A 14,472-nucleotide genomic window follows, 5' to 3' on the forward strand; every position below is an offset into this window, starting at 1 on the left:
GTATTATCTTTTGAAATATGTATATCTTTTGAAATACGTATTTCTTTTTTAGAAAAGCAATACAGAAATACAAAGGTAGGTTTTACACATAATCTGGGTTACTTCCTGAGCTTTTCAGGCAGGTAAAGAGAAATAAATTTACTACAGGGTTTTAATCAGACTTTTTCCCCCTTTCCAGTGATTTTAGTACCTTCAGTTGTAGCACAGTTCTTTTTACACTAGTCCTGGCCTATTATTAGGGGTTTTTTAACTTATTTTTTTCCTAAATAACATGTAATTAATATAGATAAATTTTTCTCTGCCAGTGAGGAGGCCTGGCAAAGTCTAAGCACTCTGGTAGTGTCTCCCTGAACTGCCTGTGTGCTAAAGTGTTTTTAGAATTATTCTATAATATGCTGCTACAGCAGCTTAACCTTAAGCTTGAATATATACATTGAAGTCAGTGACTCTCCCACATGTCTAAGTGCTTTGCTGGGTGATGATGTGTCAGTATAAAATTCTGTAAATATGCCTAAAGGATCAGGGTTAGTTATGACTTTCCCCAGTGATGAAAAAGGTAAAACAAATACAATTCAACAAATGACGAGTGAATCACCTAAAAGGTCTGGATGTGGAGTCAGGTCCTCACTCTATTGCTCAGCAAAATCTGCTCCTTTCAGCAGCTCAGAAATGTCACTGCCAGGTTTAAATTTCAGTCCAGTGTGTGAATGTGGATGTGTTTGCTCTCAGCAGTATCAAGGTGTAAAATATCCCCCTGGAAAAGGAGCAGCAGCATCCCAGAGTAAACTCACACTCCCCTTTCCGAGCCGGGCAAGATGGGGAGCAGGCTCCAGTTTGAAGATCACAGATGTGCTTTGTTCTCATGAGCAAATATTTTGGAATGTCACAGTGGAAAACACTTCCAAATATTTTGTGTTCAGCGATTCTTGTCATTTCCAGCCTTGCTCTGTTCCTTTTCTGTGTGTGGAGTTCCATGCCCTGCCAGTGTGCAGCGTGCTGATTTCAGACATCCAGCTCGCACAGCAGAGCTTGCCATTGCCTTGTTTCTATCAAAAAAATGCAAAATACGTGTCTTTTATTGAAGGAAGCTTTAACATGCTGCTTTCTTTTCAGGAGATAGCTGAGCTGAAGGCAACCATTTCCTTCCTGACAGAGGAGAGCAGCCAGCAGCAGCTTGTGGTGGAGCAGCGGCTCCAGGAAGTTGCCCAGAAGTTGGAAGATGAGAAGCAGCAGCTGATGACAGATAATGACAGAGCAATCAAGGTAATCTGGGCATTTCGGTGCTGCTGCTGCTGCCTGGGTCAGGGGAATTAAAAGTTCTGAATGCAGGGCTGGTTCCTGTTCACACAGAGCTCACCCAGACATCCCCAAACCTTTGATGGAGCTGGTGACTCAGGCTCCCTTTCCTCCAGCTGATCCCATGCCTGCAGAAAACGCCTGGATTTGGCAAATCTAATCCATCCATGTCAGTCAAATACTTGACTCTTATCTGTTCTCTTTCTTTTTGTACTGGCCCTGATGTTTTAGTGTGTTTGCAGCAGCTTTATGCTGTGCTTTCAGGGCTTGAAAGAGAGGAAAGGTGAAAAATAGGAGAGTGTGGTCACAAACCTTCCCAACTTTCACGTTTAAAGCTGCATTGAAGGAAAACTTGTCCTGAATTTCCACTGAAAAATACAAGCAAAGTCTGTGCTGAATGTTAAAGGAATAAAGTATTTGTTATCTGTAGTTTTATACATATTTTATTATATTTTTTCATAAATATTTTGCTTCAGAATTCCATTCTTTGGTTTTTCTCATTGTTTTAAGGGACTGAATAGCCACGTTGTGTTCTTGCTGCTTTGACACCTTGACTCAAAGTGGCTGCAGAGAATTCCACCTGTAGAAGTGAGCAGAATTGGCTTTTAAACATTTTTTCTTCTCAGAGTAGTAAAGAGCAATGGGAAAATTTTGAAACTGTCATTTGGTCTTTTGACAACAAAAACAACTCATGAGAAGTTGTATAGAAAAAATTCCTTTTTCTTTGTAAAGACATTCATAGCAAAGAATTACATTATTAAATGTAAAACCTCATGGAAAAATCAACTCCTACAGTTTACCTATTTTTTTTTTGTGCCTAAAAGGTACATGGAAGTTTTTAGATGTTGGAAATCCATTGGATTATGGTGCAGTTAATGCTGTCCTCTGTCATTGGAATGACTTGCATTAGGTTGTCATTACTGTGTCATCATCTGCAGAATGTTTTCCTTTCATTGATTTTTAATTATCATTATTTTTTCTTAAGGAAAATGTCTGCCTTTATTTGTGTGCTTGTTGAGGAAAAGACTTTTCTTTCTGTGAAAGGTGTAACTATAAAAATGTTGGCTCTAATCTGTTATGCAGATAGAATCACCACAGGTAGGTTATTTTATCACCAGGCTCTGCAGAGAGAACACAGGTAAATCCCATTATTTTCAGGTACAGGTGAATTTTTACCATTTGGGAACATGAAGTGTTTGTAGTTCACTTTTCCAGTGGCCACCAAGATCTGCAGAAGCCCCGTGACAGTGGAATCATCTTCCACAGAGTCAGAAATACACAGTAATTCAAGTTATCATGGTGCCTTCTTGAGTTACATGTTGGAAAAACATGTCTCAGACTCTTAAGCAGCATTTTTCTTCTGGTGCAAACTCTACTCTTGAGTTTCTGGATTCTCTTAAGTTACAGGCAGTGGAATAACTCAGCTGTTGGCAACACCAGTTTTTGAACAGTAATGATTATAGGTGGCATGAAACCCTTCTGCATGTAAATCTATTATAAACTTCATTTTGATGTTATTACTTCACAATGTAATGAAATCCATAAAAACCACAGGGAAATTGTGCACAGGATTTCTGAGCAGTGTCCCAGGGAGTTTTTAGCACTGGTGCTGGGAGTAAGTTTTAAAAGATTTTGTCAACTTGGAGAAGAAATTGGAGGAGCTGTTTTGCTTGGAGTTCTTGAATTTTGTTTAGTATCATTAATACTGTACTTTTTAAAAAAAATCTTCCTTTGAAACCACTGATTTAATGGAAATTTACTGAAATCCAGATACTCAAGCAGAAAATTCCTAGGAAGCTAAAATGCTGTGTATACTTCTGGAAACAGAAAAAGGTGGTTTTAATATTTGATCACTTTGTATTTTTAAGAACCACACATATTTCTAGGCAAGCATATGCAGAAATACTTTGCTTTTTATTAGCCTGGGGCAAAAAAAAAAAAAGGGTTTTGGTGAAAATGGAATCCTGGATGTCCTGGAGATGGGGAACAACATCTAACCTAGGGTAAGCTGAAGACCTGGAGGGATGATTAAAGAAACATTCTACAAACAAAGCAATTCTTAATGTAATGCAAGCCTTTGAGGAGACTCAGTGTAGTAAAATCTATTGAAAATACTATCATTAAAAAACAGCCTTTGCTAAATATAACATTGATTTAAACTAACATTGAGGAACAGATTGCAATTTCCTCTATTGGTATTGGGTGGCTTCCTGTTAGACCTTCCAATTATTATTTCCTTTCAAAGGGAGAAATACATTTTACAGAAACCAACTGGCTCTCAGAGAAGTTTTGGATTTAGGCAGTAAAGTGATATCCAGATGTGGATGCCATAATACATGATTTTGATGTTAATTCAAATTCCTGACTCTCTTTGCTAGTAAAAGATTTCTGATTTGTTATTATTGCACAATTGCATCCATCTCCTTCAACTCAGTATTTCTTAAGGTAGTATCTTAAATATTAGTCAAAAAATATGTTTGGATATATTGGATCTTTTGAGATCCAATATATCCAAATATATAATGGACATATTGGATATATAATAATGGATCTATTGGATGTATATCAATAGATCACTATGATCTATTGGATCAATATATCCATTGGATATATTGGATCTATAATAATGGATCCAATATAATGGATATATTGGATCTATAATAATGGATCCAATATAATGGATATATTGGATGTATAATAATGGATCCAATATAATGGATATAATGGATCTATAATAATGGATCTGATATAATGGATATATTGGATCTATAATAATGGATCCAATATAATGGATATAATGGATCTATAATAATGGATCCAATATAATGGATATATTGGATCTATAATAATGGATCCGATATAATGGATATATTGGATATATAATAATGGATCTTTTAAGAACCTCCTGTTTCTTTTGACAGCCTAAAAACCCAATTTGAACAAGGCTTTTTGCCTTCAGGTGGCCTCAGTTTGGGGCAGTTTGAGACAAATGCTTGAAGGCCTTGGTGCTCTATGTTAGGCCTGGCCTAAGGGCAGGCTGGGCTTGTCATCACTCATGAGATCAGGATAAACCCTTGGCTCTCACATTCTGCCCTTGTGGCTCAGGGTGACCCCTCTGGGTGCAGCAGTGTCCCATGGCAGCTCCCACAGCAGCTGAGGTGTGACCCCAAACCCAGCTCCCCTCATGGCCATGTCCTGCCTTGGGCTCCCCAGGGGTTAAATCCAGAGCAAAGCCCAAGGACACTGAGCTGGGGCAGGGGGGACAAAGGGCAGAGCTCCCCTGGCCACTGAGCTGTGCTCAGCCCAGAGATCAGGAACCCAATTTTTAAATTATTTTTATTAATTTTTTATTAATTTTAATTTTTTTTTTAAATTTTATTTTAAATTCTTGACATTATGTTTCTTGCATCTTCGTAGTGATCTACACAGCAGCCTGGAGCTTGGTAATTCCAACAGTCAGAGCATTGACCAAACTCCTCTGCTGCTTTTGGTTACTGGGCTGGGCAGAACAAGAAGTTGGTGGCATCATAAAGATACCTTGAGGTTATTTATGAAATCCCAGCCTTGGTTGTTTAGGCTTAGTTGTTCAGTTTTTTTATGAAATCCTTTTGGATCCTGGGATTGGAAGTACAAAACATTTCCTGGGATTGGAGCTGCAAAACATGTTCAGAGCATTTTAATGCTGAAGTTGATGGCCAAGTGGGGACTCCACATCAAAAAGTAGATTCTGGAAAGAAATGGATGATGGAGAGCATACAGTGACAAACCCACAACAGAAAAGGGGGAAAATGCTGCTTTTTTTGCCAGATGAACCACAATTGTGTTTGATTCCTATTACAGATTCTAGGATTCTGTTAAATCCCTGAATTAACACCAAGATTTCATTAGCAAAGCATGGTTGGAAGATGACATATTTCAACACTTTTTATGCCAGCCAGCTTATGATCAGATTAATTCTGTTAATAAATAAGACTTAAAAGATTTCTAGGAAAGAATGGTCTATAATAATGTTCCCCTTCATGTGAAAAATTTTGAAACAGTTGTTTTTCTTTGTTATGTTTAAAAATGTTGAAAGGGGGAAAAAACGTCAAAGTGTTTTACAGCCATAGCAGAACAAAGGGAAAAATTTTGGGGTTTAAGTTGTCTGGGCCTTTGTGGGCATTGAGTATTCCTGACATCCTATATTTGTTAAATGCTGCTGTATCTTGGAGCCAAAGGATCTTTTCCTCTGCAAAGTACTGAGAGTTTTATCAACTCAGTGAATTTCCTCCATGCAACTGTAAAAATTATCAGATTTCTCTATCAAAAACCTGTGTTTTTTAAAAATTTGATGCACAAGCTAATTTTGCTTTTAGTTCTATTTCATCATCAGCCATGTTTATTAGCAAATTCCACTGGTAACTCCAAATAATATTCTTCATTAAAAGGAAAAGCCCATTATGTCTCTGGGAACATTAACTGAGTGACTGCAGCCCTGCAGAGGTATTTAGTTTTTTGTCCTTAAAACACCTTTTGGAGCAGCAGCATTGCACTCTGGGTTGGAGTAGGTAATAAATAAATAATTTGAGTTTATTGGTTTAAAATTCCCAAGCAAAGGTAAATCTAAGTGGTTTAAATCTAAGGTTTAAATGCCCTTAATTAGTGCTTATTAAGGGAGGAGAGGCATCTGAGAGCACCCAACCTAAGGTGCCCTGATCTGGAGAAGAAACAATTTTAGTTTTAAAAGGGAGACAGGAGGGCAGAGCCTTGACTTCACCCAAGGTTTGTGGCAAAGGTGGAAATTAAGGCTGGAATGAGTGGTGGTTCAGGAGGCTGTGATCTTGTGTGACAGCACAGAGGACATGAATTGGGGAAAAAAAACGTGAAAACTGAGTGTAAACTCTAAATGTCAACAGACCCACGTTATGGATAAGATTTTTAAGATATTTTGTTGCATTTTCTGTTTTAACTTGGATGAAGGGAGTTTCTTTGGTTGTTTGGTTTTTCTGGGCTTTTTCTGTTCTTTTGGTTTGGATGACGGGGGTTTTTTGGTTTTTTTGGGTATTTTGTTGTTTGGTTTTTTTGTGTATTTTGTTATATTGGTTTGGATGAAGGGGGTTCTTTTGGTTGTTTGGTTTTTTTGGGTCTTTTTGTTGTATTGGTTTGGATGATGGGGGGTTTTTTGGTTGTTGGGTGTAAACTCTAAATGAAAATCTAAAACTTAGGGTGAAGGCATAGATTGTATCAAGGGCTTTTTGGAAAGGAAGTCTTGACTTTATTCCCCAGGATACACTGAGGGGCAGAATTAACTGCTACAACCTCACCACTAGCTCAGGGTAAATTTTGTCACCAGACCCACATTATGGATAAGATCTTTAAGATATTTTGTTGCATTTTCTGTTTTAACTTGGATGAAGGGAGGTTTTTGGTTGTTTAGTTTTTTTGGGCTTTTTTTGTTGTTTTGGTTTGGATGAAGGGGTTTTTTTGGGTTTTTTTTTTTTGTTTTTTTTTTGTTGTTTGGTGTTTTGGGTCTTTTTGTTGTTTGGGTTTTTTGGGGTCTTTTTGTTGTATTGGTTTGGATGAACGGGGTTTTTGTGTTTGTTTGGTGTAAACTCTAAATGAAAATCTAAAACTTAGGGGGAAGGCATAGATTGTGTCAAGGGCTTTTTGGAAGGGAGTCTCGACTTTATTCCCCAGGATACGCTGAGGTGACAGAATTAACTGCTACAACCTCACCACTAGCACAGGGTAAATTTTGTCACCAGACCCACATTATTATGGATAAGATCTTTAAGATATTTTGTTGCATTTTCTGTTTTAACTTGGATGAAGGGAGGTTTTTGGTTGTTTGGGTTTTTTGGGCTTTTTTTGTTGTTTTGATTTGGATGAACTTTTTTTTTTTGTTTTTTGGGTTTTTTGTTGTTTGGGTTTTTTTATATTTTGGTTTGGATGAAGGGGTTTTTTTTGGTTGTTTGGTTTTTTGGGGTTTTTTTGTTGTTTGAGTTTTTGGGTCTTTTTGTTGTTTGGGTTTGGATGAAGGGGGGTTTTTGGGTGGTTGTTTGGGTTTTTTTTGTTGTTTGGGTTTTTTTGATATTTTGGTTTGGATGAAGGGGTTTTTTTTGGTTGTTTGTTTTTTTGGGTTTTTTTGTTGTTTGGGGTTTTGGGTCTTTTTGTTGTTTGGGTTTGGATGAAGGGGGTTTTTTGGGGGTTGTTTGGTTTTTTGTTGTTGTTTGGGTTTTTTGGGTCTTTTTGTTCTTTTGCTTTGGATGAAGGGGGTTTTTTGGTTGTTTGGTTTTTTGGGGGTTTTTTGTTGTTTGGGTTTTTTGGTTTTTGGGGTTTTTTTGTTTTTTTTTTTAGTTTTGTTTGTTTGTTTGTTTGTTTTATTTTGTTTTATTGTTGGGTTGGGATTTTTGGTTTTTTGGAGGTTTTTGGGGGGTTTTTTTGCATTTCTTTTTTTTTTTTTTTTTGTTTCTTTTTTTAGCCAGCAGTGCCTGTAGAAAGGAGGTCAGCATTTCAGTGTTGGCCCTGGCTCATGTCTTGCAGGACATGTGGTGGGAACATGACCCAGTGCTGGTGGTGGCCCCATGGCCCCAGCCCTGCCAGGCACTGTTGGTCACCTGGAGATGTGGGAGATGTGCCTGACACTGAGTTCTCCTCATCCTTCTCATTGCCTTTGTGCCAAACATTGCCATGATAAACCTTTGGCATGGTGAAAGAAAGACTTGCAAGGGACCATCTTGATGTTGAGTACATAGAATGCTTTCTTCATGGATCTTTATTTCTTTGTCACTGACTTCAGCCTGTTATAACACTCATAACTCTGCAGTGTCTTTTATTAGCAGGGAATTACAAGGCACCAGCACTGGTGCTTTAGCATTGGAAAGCAGACCTTAAAATTTACCAGGCAAATGACTTTATCTTGCTCATAACTTCCTATATTCTGTTTGATCAGCAGAGGAAGTCACATCTTCCAAAAGAATAGGTAAATTAAATCTGCAGGTCTTTTATAGCTTTGCTTTCTCTGTTTCATGGGGTCCAAACCCTGAGGCACCTGTTTTTCACAGCCTTTGTTGATGTAAATAGTAGTTTCACCCAAATTCTGTCTGTTAGACAAATGAGGGTTTAGCCCTGAGGTTTTCAGCTCTTGCTTCAGCTCTGTCTGTTGATTCCATTACCTGGTTATCTTTAAAATCCTGTATTGACACATTCCTTATAAAGGATAATTAAAATTAGCTGACTTTCGTGTTAAGCTTAGATAGCTATCGATCACAACTGAAATTCTGATTCTAAAAACTCTTCCTTTCAAAACCATCTCTCTTTTTCTGCTGCCACAGAAATTATTTCATTGTCTGAAGCATCGTACCTTCTCTTCAAAATTACAGGGTTTCAGATGTTTGGCCAGCCAGGCAATCCGAGTGGCTGAGCATCTGTAAGTACTTTATAATATCTTTGACATGCTTTGTGAGGCGAAGAATTGAGTCATCTTTTTTTTTCCTGCAGCAAACTTTGCACTCTGGCATTTTTCTTGACTTTTCATGTCTCAACACATTGAAGAACTTACCATGGCCAACAGCAAAATCAGACTTACAAGTTTTATAAAAGACTAGAGCTAGTGTCTGCCTTTTCCTCTGAACTGCAGTCCAGATTTATCTGACAGGTTTAAAAGTTGGTATTTTTACTTTTTCCTACATTATCATTGTTGTCCTCAGTGTTTTATTTTCCCTCCAGAAGGCACTTTGCTGCATGAAGTCCTTTTTATTCCTTGTTAGCCCCAGAAGGGATGCCACCTGTCTCCAGATTATGGAGTTAAAGATTCTATAAAGGCAGAATAAAATATAAAGTCCTATACAGCTAAACTTTCTTGCTCCTAATAATGTGGACTAATTTTGCACTGGAAAAACGGGAAAAAATTCATAACCAGCCATAAAATTCACTGCTTTTAATTGACAAAATGGGAGTAATAACACTGAGAGGGGTCCTGGGTAATTAAAAAGGTGCAGGCAAAACATTCTTATTAGTAAGTGTTAAATAATACTGATATAAGCCCACGCAGTTTGTAAAGAAGGACAGACAAGGTTTAGAATGTGTTATGAGAAAATGGAAATCAGCTTTTTTAAGGCTGCTGTGATGCTCAGAGTTTACTGCTCCATTTTCAAAGGCGTTTTTCTCTCCAAAGAGCAGAAAGACTTTTCTGTAGGGGAGAAAGTGGTGCTTAAAAAAGACAGCTGGGGAGATACCCAGGAGTTAGGAGGCAGAATGCCCAGGAGGAAGAGCCTGTGCTCCAAGGTCTGGGGCTTTACTGGAGAGGAGGGGGAAAAAAATTATAAAGATAAAAACAAGTGTCTAATGCCGTCCAAAGCCAGGGCATCTGTAAAACAGTCTGTGCACAGGGCTGTGTAGGCTTTCCAAGGGCTGTGCTTTGTTCCAGTTCCAGTGAGTTCCTGGAACACAGCCTCCTTCCCTGCTCCTGGAACAGCCTTGACTGCAGGGCTTCTCCAGCCGTGGAGGTGGAAACAGAATCTGTGTGAACCACGGCTTGCACCAACAAAAGGGTGCTGGGGAGAGCAGTGCCTTCAAAGCCAACCTTCCATGGGCCACAGACATTTCTAACTCTGCTCTGAGGGCTTCTAAAGCCTGGCACAGCCAGGAGAGTTGCAGGGTTTGGCAAGCAGGGCTTTGGGGATGTGGACCTGCTTTGTTATCAGCATCTCTTTTCCCTGAGAGATCTCTCTTAGAGCCTGGCTCATCCCAGGGGGAGCTGGAACAGCACCAGGTTGCCCTGGCTGATGCCATTGTGCCTGCACCACTTCCAGCATTTGTGTCCACATCCTTTTTTTCTTTTGCAGAGCTGTATGTTGTGCTGTAGGTTGCTTTTGATTTTGTGTTAATCGTGGTGCTGCTGCTCCAGGGATATCAGCAGGAGAGAGTCACTGAGGATTTCAGCTTTGTGCATTAAAATGCTCCTGCCAAAATGAGTGTTGACTTAAGAAATCTTCAGATTCCACTTAGAATTTTCTGCTGGCTCTCCAGCTTTATATGTAACTGAAACTCAAGAAGATCAAATATCAAGAGTGTTTTTTAAAAAACGACTGGCCAACACTTTTGAATGGCACATCACAGAGAAATAGAAATATCTTTGTTAAACTTCACCATTTTCATAATAGTTGGGCCATTCTTAAGTGTAACAAGAGAAACCTGGAGAATCTGATACCTGTGCCTGGTAACTATTTACCAATATTTAAAGGCAGGGTAGGAGAAGAATCAAGTGGTCAGTAGCACTCTTAGACTTTTTGAAAGGCATTGCCTTAATTTTCTGTTACTGGAATGTTTTTTCCATCCAAAATGGAAATACCTATTGTTTTGTTAGCATTAAAAGATTACTTACAAAGAGCTACAAAAGGAAAGCAGCCAGAGCTGCCATATTCCTGCCACTTTCTTGCGTCAGCAGAGTGGAGAATAAAAGAACTTTCCAAGTTACAGTGCTGCACTTGAAAAGGGAGAAAAGTCTGCGGTGACTTTTATCTGTGTGTTCAGCAGATCAGATGGCAAACTCACCCCCAGAGCCGAGCAGGGGAGCAGCTCCTGCCTTTCTCTGGAGCCCCAGTGTGTGAAACAGCACCAGGTACGACATCAAAAGGTCCAAATAAAAGTGTAAAGTTTGGGGTTTTTCAAAACACCTGTCTAATTAGCTCAGCTCGGTGTTTGCCAGCTGTAGCTCTGACTTTCTCACAGTTGTGGGCTCAGCAGAAGTGGCTTTTTCATCTCAGAGATTTGGGTAAGAGGTTAAACCTACAAACACTGTCACCAAACCTGACCCGTCGGCTCCTCGGTGCAAACCTATCCCATTTCCTCACAGCATCAATCACCCCATTGTGCCCAGCTAGGAAAGGTGAGGTGGGGCTGTTTGCCAGCTTTTTCTAGAGGCACAAGATCATTTTAATTGAATGTTATTATCAGCCAGTCCTTGTGGTTTGACATGGATTCAAAGTGAAGCTGCTCATCCGCTCAGAGAATGCGTAGGCACGAATGGAATAACCTCAGCGAGTCTTCAGATGCCTCCATCCTCAGGGAAATTGGTTTGATTTGCCCTTCAGTGGAAATTTTGTGTACTGTTGGCAGCCAAAATAGCTCTGGAGTCCAGAAGGAGGAGAAAGTCTATTCTGTGTCTTGTGCTCTGCTGCTTTTCCCACTAAAATTTCTACAGTGAATATTTTCTGTTTGTACACTTCGTTGCCTTCCAGCCCAAGGAATTTGCCTCTGTGTGTTCATACAGCACATGTGTGTATAAGATGGAAAACTAGATAAAAATATACTTAATTCTTTGAGCCTGTTGCATGTGGATATGCATTTCATGTCCATCCTCCATCCTGCACTGGAGAGTGGGGTGCCTTTCCTGGGAGCAGTTCATTGTTGCTGATTCTTGCACCATCAAGTTTTGATTCACTGATGAACAGGATCTGAGACAGTAAATATTTATTTGTTGACCTAGACTGAGGGCTTGAGGCTTATGGAGAAGACTGTGAACCTCCAGACTGAAGCTTTTTCTCAAGTTTTTCTGTGCAGGCATCTGTAGTTTTGTATCTTTGGCCTCTTCAGGAAGCCTGACTGATTTATGGGACACAGAGAGTTCACCTGTTTTCTTCTTCAGGGGTCTGTCTGTGAAATTTATTCTCAGGAAACTGAAATAAGTTGCCTACAGGATAAAATTTAGGACTTTAAATGAATTTCTTGGCAGCATCTCCCCCAAAACTGCCAGATAACAGAGGAGTGGAAGAGCAGTAAAGCAGGGATGAGTCAAGCACAACCAAAACCTTACTACTCTGAGTAAGAAGGAGGACACAACCACTTTTTAACTTCTTCTGTTTCTAAAACTGTCTCTGCTTATTTTTAGTTTAAGCCTTCACCACAATGAAGTCAATAATTTCAATTAAATCAACATGTTTTAATAATTATGAAACCAAATTCTTCACCACTGATGGGCCTTCATGTACAAATCTAATTCCTGATACAACTCAAAGAGTGACCTGCAGTGGTGTTGGAACTGCTTCACCAGCCTGGACAACCAATTGTGAGACCCAAATTTGTATTTCCAATGTTGAATTTGTCTCCTGTGTTCAGCACCTCCAGAAAATAAATCATCAGTGAAAACCCCAGATTGCCAATTATGAAGAGTTCATTAAGATTTGCTGAAGTTCAAAGCAAAAACACCAGTTCCTCACAGGTCAGGGCAGCTCTTCTAATGGTTCCTGCTTTGCCTCCAGCAGCAGCTCATCCCCAGAACCTGTTTATTTTTCTGCCAGGGCTGTTGGCAGGTGAATAGAGTCACATCAGATCACCTCACTTGTATTTTATGCTGGAAACCCATGCCCTGGATATGGCATTTTCCTGGCCCAGCATGGCATGAGATCATGGATTTCAAACCAGGCCACGTTGGCCATAGAAGACAAAACATTCAATGCCCTGTTCACTTCCCTCTTGAGATTTGCCAGGAAGTCCCAGTTCAGTTTTGCCCTGGGCTTTGCTGTCTCTCAGTTCAGAGCATCCCAAAGGAACAAAGCCTGGTGTGGGGAGGAAGGAGAGCATCTCTCATTGTGTCCTGAAAACAGATCAGATCATTTGTAATACAAAAAGGAGTGGATGCAAGTTCTTCTAGAGCCAGATCAGGGGAGAACAAACCAGTCCCTTTTCTAGGGAAATGATTAGTTAGGGCATGGCAGCACTAAAACTCCATGCAGATATCCTGTGGCTTAGGAAAACACATCATTTGTGCACAGACTCACATTAAGGTTGGAAAAAACCTCTGAGATCACTGAGTCCATCCAGGCTCCTGAGAGTCCCTGTCTCAGCAGCACGACATTTTCATTTCAATGGAAGGTTGTGCTATCTCTCTTTTCAACCAAAACTGTTGAAAATATGTTAAACCCTGAAGTGCTGTAATGTTTTCCTTTCCATTTTTCCACATGAGTGCCCAGGGACTGCCATGAGCCCCCGCCTGTGGCACCATGGACCTCCTTGGCTTTTTCATTCCCACCTTTCCACAGCAGGATCTCACCTGGAGGAGACCCAGGATGAAGATGTGCTCACTCAGGGAGGGATGGTGCCCACAAGGAGTGTCCAACCCCTGCACCCACAGCAGAGCCCTGGGTGCTCTCCCTGCTCTGCTTTCTGCCAGCTTTGTTATGTAAGAAAGGGTAAAAGTACAAACAAGAGCACTGAACATGAACAGTGAGTTTGTTTGCTTACTGAGAAGGCTGGCAGGGGCAGAATGGAACTGTATAAATAAAAATTCAGGCTGACAAATGTTAGGTACCTGCAGGAACACCTGCAGCACTGAACCAGGCCAGGACTCTGCAGGCAGCTGGGAGGGGAAATGCAGGGTGGGTATTGACTCTCTCTGCTCCAGAAAACAACTTTATGTGCTGTATTTAAATTCCCTTTGCTTTTGTTTCTACTGTCAATATCATCCATGTCCTTTCCAGTTTTGCACTTGTAATTCAGCAAGGTAGAGCAGCAATTACTGAAGACTATTTAACAATTTGGATATTATCAGTGGATTTTAATTGCCTGCCTGGAAACACCTCTGACCACAGCCGTGCTCTGAACTCCAAGGAGGGACTCCTACCTCATGAATTGTTTTCTTCCTAATCACACATCACTTTTACTCAGTGTTTGTGTCTATTCAGAACCATTGTATGGAAATGTGTGTTTGCAAATGAAGCTGGGTGTTGCTGAGCACTCATTTGTGTTTCTAACTCAGCCTTGTGGAGGGTGTGAAGAGCTGATGTCCCTTCTCCATCTCAGCACAGCCCAAGCTCATTTGTGTTTCCTTATCAGATCCTGAACTAGACTGAGCTTTATGAACTTAACCAGTGCTGGAATTCTCAGATCTTTCACGTTGTGCCATATTTCTTGTTTTTCCTGCAGTTTTTGTCTCAGTTGTGATAAGGGGAAGGTTTTGGGATGCATGAAGTAACTGTGCAGTTTAAATGAGACAAGTTAATGTGGAGCTGCACAAATGAGAAACTCATGGTGCTTCAGAACCTGATCTGTTTTCTGTTATTTTTAGTCCTGTTGCACTGTAAAAAATGTTGTCCATATAGAATGTTTTGAACTATTTACATGTATATTTTTAAAAGCTTTGTGTGGGTATCTCAGCTGCCCTGTCAGGACCCTGTGGGTGTTCCTGAGAAGGAGAAG

At 40.0% G+C, this 14,472-nt stretch overlaps 1 protein-coding gene across 5 annotated transcripts in view; it reads left to right on the forward strand.

Moving 5' to 3' along the window:
* CEP112 (centrosomal protein 112) overlaps positions 1-14,472 on the forward strand; it is a 197,644-nt gene that overhangs the window by 123,417 nt on the left and 59,755 nt on the right. For all 5 annotated transcript variants that reach the window (XM_077188113.1, XM_077188114.1, XM_077188112.1 and 2 more), the window contains one exon: positions 1,114-1,263. In XM_077188113.1, coding sequence (XP_077044228.1) covers positions 1,114-1,263 — 150 coding nt within the window. The remainder of the gene's footprint in view (positions 1-1,113; positions 1,264-14,472) is intronic.

Source organism: Agelaius phoeniceus, chromosome 19 (assembly GCF_051311805.1).
Source record: "Agelaius phoeniceus isolate bAgePho1 chromosome 19, bAgePho1.hap1, whole genome shotgun sequence".
NCBI lineage: Eukaryota > Metazoa > Chordata > Aves > Passeriformes > Icteridae > Agelaius > Agelaius phoeniceus.